The sequence below is a fragment of the Piliocolobus tephrosceles genome, chromosome 9 (genome assembly GCF_002776525.5).
Source record: "Piliocolobus tephrosceles isolate RC106 chromosome 9, ASM277652v3, whole genome shotgun sequence".
Classification (NCBI taxonomy): Eukaryota; Metazoa; Chordata; class Mammalia; order Primates; family Cercopithecidae; genus Piliocolobus; species Piliocolobus tephrosceles.
Genome location: NC_045442.1, coordinates 67,000,707 through 67,020,009, shown reverse-complemented (window position 1 = coordinate 67,020,009; position 19,303 = coordinate 67,000,707). Strand labels below are relative to the sequence as shown.

Sequence of the window (19,303 nt, the reverse complement as noted above, 5' to 3'; positions counted from 1 at the left end):
GATTATTCTAAAATTTGCATGGAAAGACAAAGGAACTAGAATATCCAAGACAATCTTAAAAAACGAAGCTGGAAGTCTTATACCACTTATATAGACATCAAGATGTATTTAAAGCTACAGTAATTAAGAGAATATAGTGTTGGCACAATGGTAGATGGAAAGTCCAGAGACAGGCCCACACATATATGAATACTTGAATTTTGATAAAGATGGTACTGCAGAGATAAGGACAATGTTTTAAGTAATGGTACTGGGTTGAATGGATATTTATATTGGAAAAAATATATATAAATTTTGACCCCTATCTTACACCAAACACAAAAATCAATTCCATATTGATTGTAGATCTAAACGTGAACAGCAAAACAGTAAATCTTCAGAAAATAATAAAGGAGAATTATCTTCATAACCTTGGGTAGGCAAAGATCTCTTAAGACACAAAACCCACAAACCATTAAGGACAAAATTGATAAATTGGGTTATGTTAAAATTAGGAATTATTTTTATCAAAAGACTGCATGTAGACACAGACAAGCAAGACACAAAGGAGAGAATATATTTGCAACACAAATAACTAAAGATTTCTCTAATCATTAATTTCCCCATCTATAGGATTACAGGAGGTAATGTATCTAAGAGGTTCGCACAGTGCCTGGCACATAGGGAGTGTTCCATGAAGTTTATATTGCTTCTGCTGTAACTGAGTCATCCAGGCCAAGGACTGTACCTCAAAGCACTCCCAGGCTGACAGATCTCTCTCCAGTTTTTGACACTCTACAAAGAAGTCAGAAGAGTTTCCTCAGCTCTTCTTTTACAAACCAGTGTTGAAGACATTTCCTAAGGAACACTTTCATCCCCCCCAGCTGCAGTCCCTATGCAGACTCCCATGCTAGATTGTAAATAACATAGTTGAAGCATTACAAGGCACCAGTGGGGAGGATGAGAGTGGGTTTTCATCTCAGATGAGTCAGCTCACGTGGTGGGAAATGCCCCAAGAGTGCTGAAAGCAGGAGGGAGGAGTGGCTTGTCATGGTGAAGAAAGCCTCTCTTCTCCCAAACGCTGTATCATCTATCTTCACAGCTGCCAGGATGCCCAGAAGTATGGAACAGGGGGTTTTCAGTATGATTTCAAAAGACTCACTTCGTTCCTGCAGAGACAGGCCCAGAAAAAGCCAGGGAACATCCTGACCTGCAGAAGGATGAGTGGGCATTTGGAGTAGGCCAAGACCCAGAGGCCAGCCCTCAGGGGGGCCACCACAGTGGTATGAATCCCCACCCCTTAGCCAGAGGGGCAGAACTTTTGAAGGACTTGGTTTGCCTCTAGCTACCCACCTTCCTTTTCTTGCTCCCCAGAGAAAAGACACAGAGTCTGGAAGCCTCAGAGCACCAGTATGAAGCCAGGGGTGCTGACAGCAAAGGCCCTGGGAAAAGCCCACCCCATCATTCTGAGGGACAGCACCCGGCACTGTCTGCAAGCCTTCCCATAGCTTACAGAGCCTGTCTACACCCTTCCCAGCATCTGATCGAGTTACAGCCCTGTCGGCCAAGAACTATCCTTACCCCCATTTGACAGGTGTCCAAGTTGAGCCTCAGAGAAATAAAGTGAACTATCCAAGATAGTTCTCAGATGAAGGTCTCATCCCACTACCACCATCAAGTTACCAATAATAATGATGATTCTTATCCTTTTTGAGCATCTCTTGTGTGCCAGACATATGACTAAGGGCTTCACCTCCCTTAGTTTGTCTTCAGAACAACCACAGAAGTAGGCGAGTATATCCCATTTTATAGACCCAGAGAAGGCAATAATAGTAAGAAATTATACTTGGGGCAGATAACTGTTTGAAACACTTTAATATTTATCAACTCACTTAATGTTCTCAAACATCCTGTGAGAATAAGTGCAGTATCATCATCTCCATTTTAGAGATGTGGGAACAAAGGCTCAGAGAAGGCAGGTGCATTGTCTGAGGCCTCACAACTAGGAAGTAGCAGAATAGGGACTCGAAGCAAGGATTCTTCCCACTATTTTGCATCTGTGGCATTCCAGGTGATTTACCCAAAGTAACAGGTCTATGGGATGTTGAAATCTGATTAGAACACCTGTCCAAATGAAAGCCCAGAATCTTCCCACCCAGCTATCATGCGGAGAGAGGGACTGGGGTCCCTCTGGGTAACATGGTTTGTCACCTTTTCTCCTTCTAAGAGCCACCCCCCAGAGAATGAGCCCCCAGAACCAGGATGCGCGGAAGCTGACCCTTGTGTGGTGGGAGCAGGCCAGGTAGGGCTGACAAAGCTGGGACGCAGCCCACCAACGGTCCTCTGCCAGTGTTCCGCCTCCGTCCGCTGCTCGCTGGCTAAAACCAGCCCCAGACTCTCCTTCTCTCCCTTGGCCCCCATTGAAAGTGTTGGATGAGAAGCAGCGAGGAAGTCAGGAGGGACAGAAGGTGCTCAGCCCTTGTCTACCCTTCCAGGAGGGGGAGACTGGTGGGGGGTGTGGTAGAGGGGTGCTGGGCAGAGGTTCTGGAGTTGTGGGAAAGGGGTAACCTAGCAACCACTGAGGTCACTGTCACAAAGCAGGCAGACTTGCACACAGAACCCACAGCCTTCCCCTCAATTTGTCCTCTTGCGCCTTCCTGCTGGGACAGCAGGGCTTCTCGCACACATGCTGTAGCAGGCACTGCCTTGGTGAGTCCAGGGACCTCTTGGGAGAGGAGATGGACACTGGAGAGCCCAGAAGGGCAGAGGTAGAAAGGGAAGTTCTGTGGCTGGATTGGTGGGAGCCCTCAGACCCCTCTGCCTGGCCGGCTGGAGCCCCAGAGACAGACAGCAGGGACAGAAAGCTCTGGACAAGCCAGGCTTGGCCTACTAGAGTCCCTGTCGGCCTCTCTACAGCTGCTGTGGGTTATGACCCCCGATGGCTTATTAGATCAATTTAATGGATCATATCGAACATTTAAGAAATGAAACCAAAAATGGGGTAAAAATATCAGTATGCATCATATGTAGTACTGATAAATATTGCTTCAGGATATTATTGTTTTAGTTTCACACACACATACAAACCCATGTGTGAATTGGGTCATGACATAAAGAATTCCTTACTGTCATTACAGCCAAACACATTTGCAAGTCTCTGTTCTAAAGAGTACTTTTTCCCATAGGCAGGAGGATTTGGGGCTTCCAGATACCCTGTTCTCAAGATTGTAGCCTCTAAGTACTCTAGAGCCCAGTCCTTGACATCAAGGATGTCTGAAGCTTCCTTTTAAGGAGAGAAAAGATCAGCAAACTGTGAGTCAGACTGCCTGGGCTCTGGTTCTTTCTATGTGACCTCAGCAAGTCTCCCCTGTTTCCTCCATCTCAGACAACACCAACTCATCCCACTACCTGACGAAGGCTGGCATTGGGAGATCTCTGGGGTCCCTTGCAGATTCTGTGACTCTGAGGGTTAATTCTCAGAATGCACTGATGTCCTGTCCCAACCCCATCCCTAGCACTTTGGCTAGATATATATATTCAGGTCCATAGATTTAATCACAATTCTTGGTTTTGACACCTATCATCTTTCATCTATGTCATTTAATTAGTTTATTTAATAATTTAGTAAACACAAGCAAATACACCACCCAAACCAAGAACAAGAACATCACCACTAACACATCTCCTTACATGCGCTTCTCCTGCACACCTCCCCTCCCCGCCTTCCCTTGGAAATAATCACTGTGTGAATTTCATGCTTAGCATTTCCTTGTTTGATGCTGTTGTTGCTATTTTATCCCACGTTCTTGATCATTTTGCTTTGCTTTTAAATTTTTATTTTTAGAAAGGATCTCAGGCTATGTGGTCCTCTGGAACTTGTGGTCCTCCAGAACACACATGAACTAAACCACTGATGAAAGAGAAATAATATGTTTTTAAACACATCATTTATACAGTTTAGTAGTTACTTTAAATTATCCACACATTATATATAGTGGATGACAACAATTGTGTTGTTTCAAATGCATATATCTTGTTATACTGTAGCCTATTAATAGTAGTTAATAAAAAGCAAATTGAGTTAATAAGATTGCATAAATATAACATCCCAAAACCAAGAACTGTAAGGTTTCTCATACTGATTATAAGATTCATTCATGTTGTTACATGTAGCTGTGGCTCATTTATGGCTCATTTATTTTCATAGCAATAAAGTATCCCACTGTCTGAATGCAGCACAGCTTACTTATCCATTCTTCTGCCATCAGACATTTGGGTTGCCACTAGGTTTTTACTATTTTGAACGGTGTTTGTATGAATATTCTTACAAGTAGCCCCTGTGGTACGTCTGTGAGAATTTCTCTTATACCTGGGAAAGAAATTGCTGAGTGATACAGCATGCAAATGCTCAATTTTATAAGATGTTACCATTTCTCTCTCCAAAGTGCCTATTCCTGTTTACACTTCCACCACCAGTTCGTGAGAGTTCCCGTTCTGCATCTTCAACACTAGTATTAAGTGCACTGGCCTTTAGTCTATTAGAAAGCATACAATGGCTACAGATGTTCAATTGGCTGAATATCCACTGATGAGGTGAGGCTACAAATGCCCACCCTGCTGACTGAGGAGGGCTTAGGGTAGGGCAGGGTGGAAGACAAAGGTGGCCTTGGGGGATCTCAACAGATTAGGAGTCCAAGAGAGGTGGTTCTTACTGAACTGCTGCTGCCAGTCAGCCAGACCCCCCAATGGATCCTCAGGCCCAAGTTAGCCCAGGTAATGGGCTTTGCCCCTCCTGGGCAGGGGCCAGAAGCACTGAGCAGAGGAGTTCCAGGGGTCTCAGCAGGTGATTTCCTCTGTCACTTGGGAGTAGAAGAGGACAGCTAACTGCAACTTTCAGAGAAGGTTTGCTTTATTTCTTTAAGCCCCAGATCCCTTAGAGGCGAATGGAGAATGGAACAGGAAACTCAGGGGCCAGGTCAGTGGAGTCCTCAGAGGGTCCAGGGGCAGCACACCTTGCTTAGCACATCCAGAGTCCATCTGTACTCCAAAAGGACTCCCTTCAGCCAGGACCACCGTGAGAAGGGCATGCAGACAGCGATCAGGCAGGTGGTTCCAGCAGGCCTCCGGTGGAGAGTGGACCACCTTTGCTGATGTTGACCTTCCTCCAAGGGCAGATGCATAGCGTCCTCAGGAAGGGGAGGGGTGGGGGTAGAGGACAGAGGACCTGAGCTGGCTTGTCTCCAGCAAAGCAAAATAGAGCTTGAAGCTTCCCTCAGCGTCGCAGCCCCAGTAGCTGCTGCATCATCTCTTCCTCTCCTAGGAGAGACCCCCATGGGAACAGAACTTGCTGGTCTGGTCTGGCCTAAGCTTCAGCTCTGGCTTCTGGACGCTGAGTCTGAGCCAAGGCCGCTCCTGAGTGCATGCGGGAGGATGGCAGCCTATAGCTGGCCTCTGGGCTATCCATAGCCTGGCTTGGGGGAGGCCCTTGCTGGGACCAGCCCCATCCCCAGGGATGTATATAAGGTGACTTTGCTCCATCCTGGGTATTTTGATGAGTAGGTGGGTCTGCAGCTTCTCTTTCTGGTTTCAGATATGGTCTCTGGGAAAAAACTGGGGTGCTAGAAGAGTCTAAGTTCCCTCAAATGGATGCCAGCTCCCTGATAAGGAAGACTAACCAGGACAGGATTGTACCAGTTGGGAAAGGACTCTGGGGGAGGCCTAGCTTTCGGTGCTATGGGGGTGGTGGTGAAACTCAGGAAACCAGATTTCAGAGCTCCTCAGGAAGGGGCCTGTCATAAGCACTGAGCTCTGAGCCCAGGTGGGCCCACTGCCAGAGGAGGCTCCATTAGCTTCTCCTGAAACCCCCTCCTTCAGTCCAAAGGCTAAGCTGAAACCCGAGAAGAAGTCAGGACACAAGCCAAGGAGCCCCGGGGACAGTGGGCCACAGAAAGAACTGGTGATCCCAGGGATTGTGGATTTCGAGCGGATCCGCCGGGCATTGAGGACCCCCAAGCCCCAAACTCCTGGCACCTACTGCTTTGGACGCCTCAGTCACCACTCCTTCTTCTCCCGGCACCACCCACACCCTCAGCATGTGACCCACATCCAAGGTAGGGCCCAGCTGGTTGGGGTGGGAGCAGAGGGAGTATCACAAATTGGTCTTGAGAACTGGGAAGGAAGAATTGATGACAGAGCCCGCTTCCACGCTGGGGCCCAGAGAGGATAGGGGCCAGGATCCCAGGGCTGCCAAGAACCCAGCCAGGACTGCACTTGGTGGGCAGGAGAGAAGCCCTCCAAGGGTGGGTGACAGGTTCCCTACAGGATTCCCCTGACTGCTGGGTTCTCCCATTTTACAAATCAAAGAAAGGGGTAAGTTCTGTCCTGGAGCAGTGCTCTGTTCTCTAAGTCCTCTAACTTAGGCCATGTCAGCCACTCAGCCACCCAGCCAGCCATCAAATATTTCTTGAGTGTGAACTATGGACTAGGCACTTTTTTAGGCCTCGGGGATACAACAGTGAACAAGACAGACATGGTGGCCGCCCCCCTGGACTGACCTCCAGTGGGGAGGGATGGGAGATGGGGAAGGTGTCAGGTGCCCAGGGTGCAGTGGGAAGATTGCTGTTTTTAAAAGGTGGTCACAGAAGACATGGCCATTAACATGACGTTTGAGCGAAGGACTACATAGGAACTGTGCACACAGCAGGGGCAAGGATGTCTCAGGCAGGTATATCAGCAAAAACAAAGGCCGGAAGGCAAGAGTGCTCCCACTCTGTTCGAGCAGCAGCAAGGAAGCAGAAGCTGGTCTGGCTGGAGTAAAGCAGGAGAGGAGAACGGAGAAGGCATCAGGGAGACAGTGGGCCCAAGTCAGCTAGGCATCTGGGCCACTACTGTCACCATTAAGCCACCTTCCTGAATCAGCTGGAGCCCTTAGAAAGCTGAGAGCACGGAAGTGAGATGTTTTAGCAAGGTCATCCTGGCCTCTGTCTTAACTGTGGCTTGGACCAGGGGCTAGAAGTGGAAGACTCCATGGCTCTATCCTGGAGATATATGGAAGGTAAAGTCAGTAGGACTCGGTAATTGATTACAAGCGGAGTGAGAGGAAGAGAAGAGGCAAGACCGACTTAGATTTTTGGCCTGAGCACCTGGGAAACTGGAGTGCATTGACTGAGACAGGGAAATTGGCGGAAGGGCCACTGCAGGCTGCGAGGGAGTCAGGGGTTTGGTCTTGGATGTGGGAGATGGGTGACGTGAGATGCTTTCTAGACCTTCAGGTGGAGGTGCAGGGGAACAGTTGGATCTGGTGTTCAGGGCAGAGACACAGACGTGAGAGCCATTCGAGAGGGGGTGTTTTCAGTGGTGGGCCTGGGTAGGATCACCAAGGAGTCCATGTAGGTACAGGAGAGAAAAACCTGGGGACAGGTCCCTGGGGACCCCAAGATTAAGAGGTTGAGAAGATGAGAAGTCAGCAGAGGAGATGAGGAGAGGTAGTGAGCCGGAACAAGAGTGAGGGGTCCTGGCACCAAAAGGGAAGTGTTTCAGGGAGGGGAGAGCAGCTCTGCTAGGTCCTCACCAGGCCAGTCTTCAAGCCTCACTATCAATACTGATATAATAATCACCCAGGGTTAGCCAGAGGGGTCCTCACGTGTAAACGGCCCCTACTACCTCCAGGCCACCCTGCATGTAGCCTTGTACAGGCTGACTGATAGCAGTTTTCTGTAGAGGGTGTGGCTCAATCTCTTTCCCTGTGACTTGAGCCTGGGCCTCGCCCATCACGAACTGTGACTTAATGCCCTTGCCCCAGCATTCTCTTCTTTAAGCTGCCTACCTACCCCTGTGTACTCACATCAGCAGTTTGTTGCCCTGTCATGGGAAATCAGAAGATCCTCGGGACTAGGGCCCCAGGAAGCCTAAGTTCTTATCTCACCTCTGCCCAACTCACAGTGTGGCCCTGAACAGGCCCTTCCCCTGTCCATTCTAAGTTCCCCCTGTGGGTGAGGTGGTCTCTGGTCTAGGTGGTTACAAGGCCCTCCCAGCTCTGATAATCTATCAGCCTGTGGTTACTGGAAGAGGTGGAGCCGGAATCACCCTGCCCTTCAGCCTCTTCTCAGCCTCCTGGAGCTCTTAAGGTCCACCTAAGCCTCCCTTCCCATAGCCTCTAACCCTTTGCAGATCTCACCGGGAAGCCTGTTTGTGTCGTCAGGGACTCTCCAGCCCCCTTGCCTGAGTCAACTGTCTTTTCCGGCTGTCAAATGGGGATGCCAACCATCTCTGCCCCCATTGGAGACCCACAGTCTAATCGGAACCCCCAACTTTCTTCTGGTGGGTACTTGGACCATACCTCCCTCTACCCTGAGGCTCAGGCCTCTCCCCAAGGCTGCCTCCCTTGGGTGGGTGCCCAGAAGGAAAGGGCCATCGCTCTTAGGTCAGTGAGGTCTGTTGAGGGAACCCAGTTTTTCTCCCCTTTCCTTGGACAGCCTAATCTCTGCATTACTCCCCATCCAGCAAGTCCTAGCCAGCAGAAATGCACCCCTGCTTGGATTTGAGGTGCTTGAGAAGTAATAACATGCAGAGGGCAAGCAGATGTTGAGCCTGCAGTCGTGTGACTGGCAGCTGTAGGCCAGAATGCTATAGGAAATATTTAGTAACTGGTGTACTCAGGCCTTGGCCAACCAGAACGATCAGCCACAGTGCTGGCTTGGCATTCCAGAGGTCTCCACTCTGCCCAGCGTTATCCTTTCCTTGACTGAGGAGCTGGAAGCCAGTTTGGTGGGGACAGGGGAGAGATCCTGGAGAAGGGACTGGGGCTGCCGGTGCAGGGCAGACAGACTTGGAAGGCTGGCTGCGGCTCTCTTTGCCACCCTCTCCAGGAATTAGTTCTATTTCTTAGTAACAGGCCCGTTCGTATCTCCTCAGCTTCAGTCTTGGCCTCAGGAACCTAAAAGAGACCAAACTAGATGAAACCATGTGTATCTTGGCACAGGTAACCAAATGTTCTCCAGCATCCTCTAAAAATGCACAGGCTAGGACATCAACATCAGCCCTTGCTAGAAGGAAAGCAACCCCCCACCCCCGCACCCCACCTACTGCCACAACCACCACCAATGGTGTGAATCCAGAGCCTTCTCCCTCCAGGGCACTGCCTGCCCCTTTCCCTTTAAGATCCAGGCAGGGAGGCCAGGAAGGAGAGCAGACTCCTCTACCAAGGCCTGGTGGCACAGGGAGGGGAGGAGGGCCCCTGACTTCAGTTGGCAGGACCTTGTCCCCTCCTCCAGAAGCCTGGAAGAAGGAGTTGAAGGATCTGGCTTCCCGGGTGGCCTTCTTCACCAAGGAGGATGAGCTGAAGAAGAAAGAGGTGGGTGCGGAACACAGGAGCTAGTCTGGGAAGAGGTGAAACAGATCCTTCTCTGAGTAAGGAGATCCCTCCCGAGTCAGTTCAGCCTACCAGAGGTGGGGTAGAGGGGACCGATTCTTACAAACATCGGGGAAAAGGTCACAGTGAGGGAGAGAGCACACCTAGGTGGAGAAATCCAAGCAGGGGTTTTAGGACAGGCAGCACTTGGGGGCCTGCGATATCTAAGTGAGATGTTCACAAGGGGACTGAGGAGTTCCAAGCAGAGGCACCTAGCACAGCAGCTCAAAAGCCGGCAAACTCAGGGCATCATCAGAAACCAGGCTATAAGTCGGCAGCAATGGGAAAGGTGGGGGGGGGGGGGTGGTACAAACTTTGAATGTAGGGAGGAGCAGCTTGTTCTTAATCTCCAAACTTTTTCGTATCTAATCACATAAGGAGCAGAGAATCTCAGAAGGTTTTCCAACATGGTAGGGGTGACCCCGTGGGTGCCATTTGATGATAAAACAGTAAACTCACCTGAGAGGCAGCTCGAAGGTGACTGGAATTGCTCTTAGGACAGTCTGCTCCTGCCCCTTGTCTTGAGCAACCAGAGTGGGCAGGCAGAGGCCCGGCTTCTCATTCCTGCTCACAGCTAACTCACTGTGGCACTCAGGACAACTCAGATAAGCTGTGTGTCTGTTTTCCTATCTTTAAAATGGGGGGAAGGATACTACCAGTCTTAACTGGAATTGCAAGAGCGGGAGGCCCCAGGCCCCAGGCCTCTCTGGGACAGACCTGGGGGCAGCTGAGCTGGGAATTAAGGTAGGCGGTGGGCCCTTGGTGCAGGATGCTGTTTTCAAATCTCTGATGGCTATGGGCAGGAGCAGCAGGGAGGATCTGCCTGGGAGGAAGACGCTGCAGGCATCCAGCGATCGACCCTCCCTTACTGAGTTCAGGAGGAAGAGTTTTTGCTAGTTTGAGCATGATAGCTGAGAGTGGAAGAACCGGCTGCCAGAGAGTGGGCTGGGGATGCCCAAGGAAGGGGTCTAAGGCAGGTGGCAGGGAGTGAATGGCGGAGCTGGATGATACCCTAGGACCCTGGCAATGCTGTGATGCTGGGATGTGGGGGGCAAAGTGCCCTGGGATTGTGACCCGGCATCCTGCTCCTCTGTTCCCCTCGGCCCTCTTCCTCCCCTCTTGCTGACTGCCTGGAGTCTCTGGCCACTTTTGTCCCAACAGAAGGAGGAGGAGGAGGAGGAGCCTCTGCGGGAGCAGGGCGCAAAGTACTCAGCAGAGACTGGGAGGCTCATCCCGGCTTCCACTCGGGCTGTCGGCCGCCGCAGATCCCACCAGGGCCAGCAGAGTCAGTCTTCCAGCAGAGATGGAGTCCAGGCCTTCCTCCTTCAGGATCAGGAGCTGCTGGTGAGGACCCAGTTCTGCTCCCAGGCTCCTGGCTCTCCACATTAGCAGTCCTACAAACCGCTTTAGGGCAAGGCCCCTCCCAGGGATACTGATGCCTAGGACTGTTAAGACCAGAAAACTCCAGCCCTGGGGAGCCAGCAGCCAGGGCCATGACCCCCTGCTGCCTCTAGGTTTCCATGTGAGTCCTTGCCCCTCCCTGGGCCCTAGTTCTGTGATCTATCCACTGGAAGCATGAACGCATTGCTATCAAGGGTCCCTTCCTGCTGTGGCATTTGCTGAGTTAGTGAAGGGAGCTGCAATGGTGGGTTGAAGAAGGAGGTCCTACCCACCACAGCAGGCCACACCCCACAGGCTGCACTGCTAGGCCCAGCCTAGTGTCCACACTCAGAGAGGGGCCTGGCTTGCGCTTCAGTGAGCACAGAGCCCACCATGCTCATGTTTCCCCAGCAAGGCCTGAGATGAGTCCATGCCTCATCCCAGTGGGTGAAGGCATCAGAGGTCCCTGTGAAAATGCATGGATGTCCTCCAAGAAAGGCCAGAGGTAGAGCCAGCATCCTGCCACCTTCCTTGTGACCAGCGCTGTCAGGCACACACTCCCTCTGAAACCTTGCCACAGTGCAGCAAAGTGGATAGAGCAGACAGGGCCTGGCACCCCCATGCCATGGATGGGGAGGCTGAGGCCCTGCCAAGTGATAGTCCCTGGGCCAGGTCCCCTGAGACGGAGCAGCATAGCCAGAACTAAGGTGCTTTCTCCACCATAGGGCAGCCTCACCTCGCCTGGAATTAGGTTCTCGGGTCCTGTGGGGAGGGGGCACAGGGCAGGTAAGTTGGATACGGAGAATGGGGAAGGGCCCAGGGGCAGGTCAGGGTGGGTTAGCACGGCGGGTGGGCATCTGGGGACGAGGGTGGGCCCCTAAGCAGGTAGAGGCCTGGGGAGAGGCCCAGCCCAGATTCCACTCTGCTGAGGATGAGGCCAGCCTGCTGGGGACCAACAGGCCCCTCCAGGTCCTGGGATGACTGACCGCCAAGAGCTGAGGGGACCTCACTTCCCTAGGACTCCAGGGCTTCCACCTTTCACCTCGGGCCCCAACTCCAGCCTGCCATAGCTACAGCCACCAGCAGCAGTCTGGTCTAGGGAGCCCCCATAGCCCATCTGAGACAGAGCTGGATCTTTTCCTGATGCTAACTGACTGGGGAACGCAGGGGAAAATGAGCCCAGAGGTAGCAAGATGTCAAAGGCTGAGGATGCAGCAAGGAGCCAAGCATGCCCACAGCTCTGCACTGCAGGAGGGAGCCCGGTGCTGAGCAGTTTGCAGAAATGGCATGTGCTGCCCCTCAGGCTGCTCTCTGGGCTTCCCCCACCCCTTTTCCAACATTCCCAGACTCTGGGACTTTTGGGATGTGGCATACCGTGGGGTTCCTGAAATCCCCACACCAAGGCCCTGGGCATGTGGGATTTGGTGTGTCTCTGAGGAGCTGACTGGCCAGCTCTGACCTTGGGCTTCCCAGTGAGGGGCCCTAGGGACTAACCAGCCAAGCAGGCTTCAGGGATGTGGGGTCCATAGAGCCTTCCGCTGAGGCCGCGTTCTGCCACCAGCTTCCTGCTAGCATCCCCTCTCAGGGCCTCGGATTCTCCACCTGTCCAGCAGGAAGTTTAAGAATCTTCCTCCCGGACTGTCGTGAGAGAAAGCACTCTGTTAAGTGCAAAGGCCAATGTGGAGGAAAGGCATGGACCTCGTGGGAGCAAGTTTAGCCCAGCAGACACCTCTGAGAGCCCACTTTGGGGGAAGGGTCCCCTTGGTGCCCTCCAAACCTACATGTGCCTGTACTCCGTGCCTGTACTCCTGGCTGGAATGTGCTGGCCTCCTGCCCACAGGTCCTGGAGCTCCTGTGTCAGATCCTGGAAACAGACTCACTAAGCGCGATCCAGTTCTGGCTGCTCTACGCTCCGCCCAAGGGTGAGGACACAGCCCCGCAGTGCTGTCTCAGTGGAGGCTGCCAAGGTCCTGCCCTTGATCTCTGGTTCTGCAGTACTCAAATGTCACTCAGCTCCCACCCTGGAGGGGGCCTTCCACGGAGGCTTCTCTAGTTGGTTAGCCCCAAACTAACCCTTCCCAGCTGGACAGCATCTCTGCTTCCTCCTCCCCAATTCCTCAGCAGGATTTCCTTACCCCTGCTCCTTACCTCAGCTCCTCTTTCACGCTGACCCCAGGCCTAGACACCGGGGAGGAAAAAATCCAAAGACTGTACTTAGCAGACACAGCCCCTCACACATTGCAGTGGGAGACCCACACATACAAGTGCAAGTGCACACACATAGGGCTACATACGTGTATACACATAAACACATGAATACACATGGACACACTGGGACAGTGGGTGGGGGGGTGCGTCTGAGTAGAAGGGTGAGGAGTGATGAGAACCAGGAAGCTAACTGGAGAAGACTTCCTGGATAGGAGAGTGAAGGAGAAGAAGGATGAGGAAAGCACGTGCCCAGTAGACTTCCCAGGGTGGGCCTGGGGATATGGTGGGCAGGAGGGCCGGGCCAGCTAGGGCCCAGCACAAGGCATACACATCCTTATGTGGCAGGACAGGGATGTGAAAGGGCTAGGGGCTCTGCACACATGGGCCAGGAGAGAAGGGGGAGCTCTCCCGAGGGGACCCGAGGGCAGAAGGTGGGATGCTTAGAGAAAGCTGCCCTGGATGAAGGCCCTGCTTCTGGCCCCACCACAGGGGCAGGAAGGGGCCTGGGGGCTGAGGACTCTGCCCCTGGGTTGTGCTTTCAGAAAAAGACCTTGCTCTGGGACTCCTGCAGACAGCAGTGGCTCAGCTCCTTCCCCAGCCCCTAGTCTCCATCCCTACAGAAAAACTCCTAAACCAGCTCCAAGATGTGCAGCAACCTCCTCAAGAGAAGCAAGAGCCACCCTGCAGGTGGGCCCTCACCCTGCCCCCGCCCTTCTGCAGCCTTCTGTCCTCCCAGGTGAGGCCAGTGGCACCTGGAGAAGGGAGCCTGGCGCTGGCCAGGGCCTGGGCTAACTGAGTCTGTCCTGGAGGCAGAGGCTCAGCCCCTCCCCCAGGGACCTTCCAGTGCTGCCCAAGCCGCTTCAAGGCCAACACAGCCAGACCAGCCCCCGAACTGCCAGGGGTGGGGAGACCCCGAGGGGACCACCAGTGTCAGTTTTAACTAGATAGGGCTGGTCTAGCCACACCTAGCCCTTCAGAAGCTCTCTGGTCTATGGGAAGACATGAGTGGAGACAAAATGCTAACGCAAGGCAGTGCTTTTATACTAGTACTAAGTGCCATGGTGGCTGGAAGAGAAAGATTAATTACAAACTGGGGTAGGCCTCACAAAGCAGGTGAGTGGGGCCTGAGAGTCAGCAAGGCCACACTGAGCAGCAATAAGTTTGCCTGACACCGCTGGGTGTTCCACGGTTTTCTAGTCCATCCAACAACCCACTGAGGCAGTATTAGCTCCATTTTACAGATGGGAAAACTGAGGCTCAGGAACAATAGAATGGCCTTGCCAAAGTAACCTGACTGGTCAGCAGAAGGGCTGGGATTCAGACTCAAACCCGACTGACTCCCAAGGCCAGCAGCACTCAGAGTCGCCCTGGTAGCTTGTTAAAAATGCAGACCCCTAAAGATTCTAACGTAGCAGGCTGGGGTGAAGCACGGGGGCCTGTATTTTCAACAGTCACCTGAGTGTTTCCAACAGAGTTTGGGAAATACTGATAGGAGAGGTAGGATTTGATTGAGCAAATGAAAGCGTGGGAAAAGGTCATCCTGGGAAGTGGGACCAGCCGGGGCGAAGGCATGGAAGTCAAGAAGGTATACAATTGGGGAATGCCAAGTTTGGGGTGTCTGGAGCATGGGTGGGCTTGCTGAGAAGAAGCAAGGGTAGGGGTGGACTGAAGTTTCTTGAAGGCATGGGTTCTTGCGTGGCCTTGGACTTGGTGTTCCCTTCCACTCTGAGAGAGCAGAGGAGGAACGGCACAGTGAGGAAGACAGGCTCCACTGTGACCTTGGGCAAACCACCTCCCGGCTGCGATCGTCAGCTTCCTCCATCTCTCTAAAGAAGCCCCTCCCAGAGTTGTGGGAGGGAAAATTACATCAGGCACATAGAGGGGCAGGGGGAGATGTAAAGCCCAATACAAGACAGAGGAGCATCTTTCATACTTTTAATTCATTCGAGACGCAGGGTTCTTGTCTTGCCCACTCAAAGGGAAGTCCACAAGGAAACCAGTGGAGGGAGTGAGTGAGGGCAAGGGAAAGGCTGATGCAAAGTCCATGCCTTGTCGCTCCAGGGACAGGAGGGCCTTGCTTCCCAGTGGAACTAACTGCAGACAGCAGGGACGCAGTAGTCTGGGTCTGGCCTGGGGTGACACAGGAAGGCCACCTGGGTGCTAGCCATGGACAGATGTTTTCTGGTCCTCCAGGAGGGGTGACTCTTGCTTCTCCCTGGAGCAGACAGCTGATTGCACCTGCACCACCTTCCCCACCTCCCTGTCTCCCCTGCCACATGTGGGGTCGGGTTTCCAGCATGACCTTCCAAGCCCCTTCTTTGTATTTGGTCACAGTCAATCCCCGAAGAAAACGAAGATGTCACCTTTTTCAAAAAGTGAAAAACCAGGTAAGATTCCAAGTAGTGGGTCATTGGGGGGCTCACCAAGGCCCACTCTGGCTGGATTGCTCAGGGGATTCCAGTCAACTTGGAGATGAGTCCCTGCCCAAGGAAGCTGCTCATTTCATCTATTCATTCACTTATTCATATTCATTCATTAACAAATATTTATTGAGCACCCGCGATGTGCTGAGCTCTGGGGATCATTGAAGAAGAATTCAGACAAGTTCCTGCTGTCACGGAACTTACATCCCAGCAAGGAGGAGTACAGACAACAAATTAAAACACCTGGGGAGGAGTGGCGACAGATACTGTAAGGAGAATAACAGGGCTCTGTGGTCAGTAGTGAGACAGACTGGCAGGTGGGGAGAGGGCTCCTAGAGCTGAACAGCAGGAAAGATACAGCTCTACCCAAGTCTAGGAAGAACCAACCAGCAAAGCTCCCACCTCTTGGTGTGCTGGTGGAAAAGCAAGCAGACCATGGTGGCTGGGGCCTTCTGGGTGAGGGACAGTGGTAAGGAAGGGATGAGACAGGTGGGAGGAGCTGGCCCGCGGTAAAGGCCAGGTGTGTGCATGGGTGCATAAGGGTTATGAGCAGGGTGCGCTTGCCCCCTCTGGCTACTGTGTGCAGCATGGACTATGGGGAACAAGAATAGGTGAGGGAGACCAGGAGAGGCTGCTGCAGTCATCCCAGTGCCTTAGACTATAGTCGGGGGCAGGGGTGGCAGCAGGCTGGAGGGGAGAGAAGAGGAAACACATCCTCAATGTATATTATTCTCCCTGATTAGACCATCAAGAGTCCAGAGTGCCTGGCAGAGAGGCACAGAGTAGGTATCTCATTGATAATTTGTTACTTGGATGTTGAAAAGAGAGGTTGGATTCCATTCGCTCCATTCCTCTCAGGTTGGATTCCCTCCTCAGTCACTAGCAGAGCTGAGAGCAGAAGCTGGGCATGACTCAGGCCTTCCCCCTCAGCACTCACACATCCACACATCCACACATCCACCTGCAGCTCCCAGGTGGGTGCCCCGCCTTCCCGGTCCTCTCCTGCCTGCTGTCTCTCCTCCCACTAGAGTACATTGGAGAAGCTCAAGTCCTCCGGATGCATTCAAGCCAGAACACAGAGGAGAAGACATCGAAGCCGAGGGCAGAGAGCTGAGAGACCCTAACACCTTCCCCTGCCTTGCTCAAGAGCAGCCCTAAGGGTTCAGGGGTGTTTCTGTCTCCACCACCTTCATAGCAGTACCTGATTCCCTACCACGAAAAGTCTACTGAATAAAACCTGTCTTCCCTGGGAAAGGACAGTTCTGCTTTCCTAGCAGTGGGAGGCCTGTGCTTGGGGTCACTGATTCCAGGAGAGAGATGGGCTGCACGGAACCATCCCCACTCCCTACTCCCATGGGAAAGCCCAAGTGCTACCTCTACTTGGGGCTTCCCTGGTTCTTTTATGTTCTAGAGAACTGAAGGGCAGAAGGCAGTTGGGGCACCCTGAGAAAGGGGCTCTGCCCCTCCTGGAGCTAAGACACATAGGACTCTGGGTAGGATAGAGCAGAGGTTGGGGAACATGCAGGCCTCCTTAGAATGATCACTGTTGCCAATTACTGAGTTTCTGTTTTTGTGTGTGCTGCCCACAGAGGCAGCGACTTAGGTAAAAGCTGGTGATGAGCACATAAGTGCTTTATATGCAGTACATATCTACACACATGCAGGTCAAACAACTTGTCCAAAGTCCTACAGTTTACTAGTGGCAGAGTCAGGATCCAAAGCCTGGATGTCTGGCTCCAGAATCCCTGCTCCTAAAAACTGCATTCTGGCTGGGTGCGGTGGCTCACGCCTATAATCCCAGGACTTTGGGAGGCTGAGGTGGGTGGATCACCTGAGGTCAGCAGTTCAAGACAAACCTGACCAACATGGCGAAACACCATCTCTACTAAAAATACAAAAAGTATCCAGGCATGGTAGTGGATGCTTATAATCCCAGCTACTCAGGAGGCTGAGGCAGGAGAATCACTTGAACCTGAGTGACAGAGGTTGCAGCGAGCCAAGATCATGCCAGTGCACTCCAGCCTGGGCAACAGAGCAAGACTCCGTCTCAGAATTCAAAACAAAACAAAACTGTATTCTACTGCCTTACCCATCCTGGCCAAAAGCTGTGGTTACATTTCTGAAACCATAAGATCTAGAGAAGACTCTCAGGGAAGTCCAAATGTCTTCCATGACATTTCTGCAAATTCCCTGGAAAACTGGGGTGGGAGGAGGCATTGAGGATTTACAAGGTCATGATCCCCTGTGGCTCTGAGCTGCTATTTTACTGGCTTAGATCATGAAGTAAGTGGACTTAGTTCCATGGATTGTGGCTCCATTCTATTCTTGCAACACTACCCTACCTTACATTCACTCAGATGGATTCTGTACCTCTGGGTTTTCCCAAATACTCCATTCACACAAAACTTTTCTGTGCAGCAGGCTTCAATCAAGATTAGTGGATGGATAGGGATTTGCTGTTAAGTAAACAGCTTCACGTTCAACATTAAGCCACTTTGTTTTCAAAGGCCCTCGCCCCTCTTCCACCGGGGTTGTCTCCCCAGTGGCAGCGCATGTAAGAATGTTGTGGCCATGTTCAGGAGAGTCTCTAGGCCCTGCTCCCCAAGGTGCTCCCTGTCCTCTTGGGTATCCGAGTGATTTCTCATTGGGGTCAGGATGCCATGGCCACTTCCTAGTCACTCCTAAATTTTCTGTGTCTCCAGGCCCTGGAAGTTCTCTTCTCCCTTTCCCCTGATTCTCTCCCTGAAGTATGGAGACAGATTTTCCCTTTCATCTTTTCTCTGAAGGCTTTAGGTCCTTCTTGGGACCCCATCTCCTTAGCCATGGAGGTAGCCCTTGTTCTTGGCTGTCCAGGAATGTGAAACCTAGCACTGTCCAACCAGAACCCCCCGTCCCTTCGCAAAGTGAAGCAACCTCATTGTCTAGGGTGATTCCTAAGGTTTGTTGTCTCACAGTCAAGGAAATCAAGGACACGGACACACAGAGAATGAGGTTAAGAGTGGAAGTTTTAATAGGTGAAAGGAAGAGAAGAGCTCTCTGCTGCAGACAGGGGTCCCAGAAAAATGGATTGCTGGTTCCATGGTGATATGCAGGGGGGTTTATAGATGAGGTTGAGGAGGCGGTGTCTGATTTACACAGAGTGGGAAAGATTGGTTGGACCATGTGTGCCTTTGCATAGGGCACGAAAAACTGGTTAGGGCTAGGTGTGCCACTTGCATAAGGTGATAATTTCTGGCCACCCTCACCCTAATCTTTTATTACACAGGACTCTGCCTGGCCTGTGCCATGTTGTCCATTCCTTTACTGTACACATGATAACAAAAAAAGGGAAGATGGAGCCTCCATGTTGGACATGCCTAGCTCCCAGGTAGTCCTTTTCTATTGGCACAGCTGCCAGCAGCATTCCCTGTACAAGCTTCCAGTTTGCTTATCTATGCTTGCAGCTCGATTTTTCAGGCTGCTCTTTGTTAGAAAAAAAAATTTATTGGGCTGTTTTTTGTTAAAAGGGAAGCTCTGCCAAGGACTCTTTTGCCCTCACTATCAGCCTAAATAATTTCTTTCTACCTCCTGTATCAACAGGACTGGTCAGGGGTAGGATAAGCATGTAACCCAAGCTGGGCCAATCACATTCTGTCCTTGGAAATGTTTTTTGTGGGGGAAGGAAGTTTGGAGTTTCAGAGGATTCCATCATTGTTCCATGGGGACAAAGTCCTGGATATAGTCACACTCAAGGCTCCTGATTCTTCTCCACCCTTCCCCATATGTGAAGCAATGAAATTCCTTCTCCATCCAATAGTTGATTGTTATATGTATTTTTCTACATAAAATTTATCATCGTAACCATTTTAAAATACACAGTTCAGTGGCATTAAGTACATTCACATCACTGTGCCACCATCACTCC

General features: G+C 51.7%; 1 protein-coding gene across 4 annotated transcripts; it reads left to right on the top strand.

The window, feature by feature from the left end:
• The first annotated feature begins 4,500 nt into the window (after window positions 1-4,500).
• Window positions 4,501-16,648, top strand: TBATA (thymus, brain and testes associated). Of its 4 annotated transcripts, XM_023204762.2 has the most exons (11): window positions 5,319-5,538; window positions 5,854-6,089; window positions 8,149-8,298; window positions 9,255-9,331; window positions 10,037-10,132; window positions 10,553-10,732; window positions 11,494-11,554; window positions 12,609-12,690; window positions 13,519-13,663; window positions 15,311-15,363; window positions 16,428-16,648. In XM_023204762.2, the coding sequence occupies exons 1-10, from the start codon at window positions 5,531-5,533 to the stop codon at window positions 15,353-15,355; spliced, it is 1,080 nt and encodes a 359-aa protein (XP_023060530.2). In that variant the 5' UTR covers window positions 5,319-5,530; the 3' UTR covers window positions 15,356-15,363; window positions 16,428-16,648. The 4 variants fall into 4 exon arrangements, with proteins under 4 accessions (XP_023060533.2, XP_023060532.2, XP_023060531.2 ...); XM_023204765.2 differs by lacking the exons at window positions 5,319-5,538; window positions 10,037-10,132; window positions 11,494-11,554 and adding an exon at window positions 4,501-4,572; XM_023204764.2 differs by lacking the exons at window positions 5,319-5,538; window positions 10,037-10,132; window positions 11,494-11,554 and adding an exon at window positions 4,501-4,572 and having other exon boundaries at window positions 9,252-9,331.
• Window positions 16,649-19,303: the final 2,655 nt, after the last annotated feature.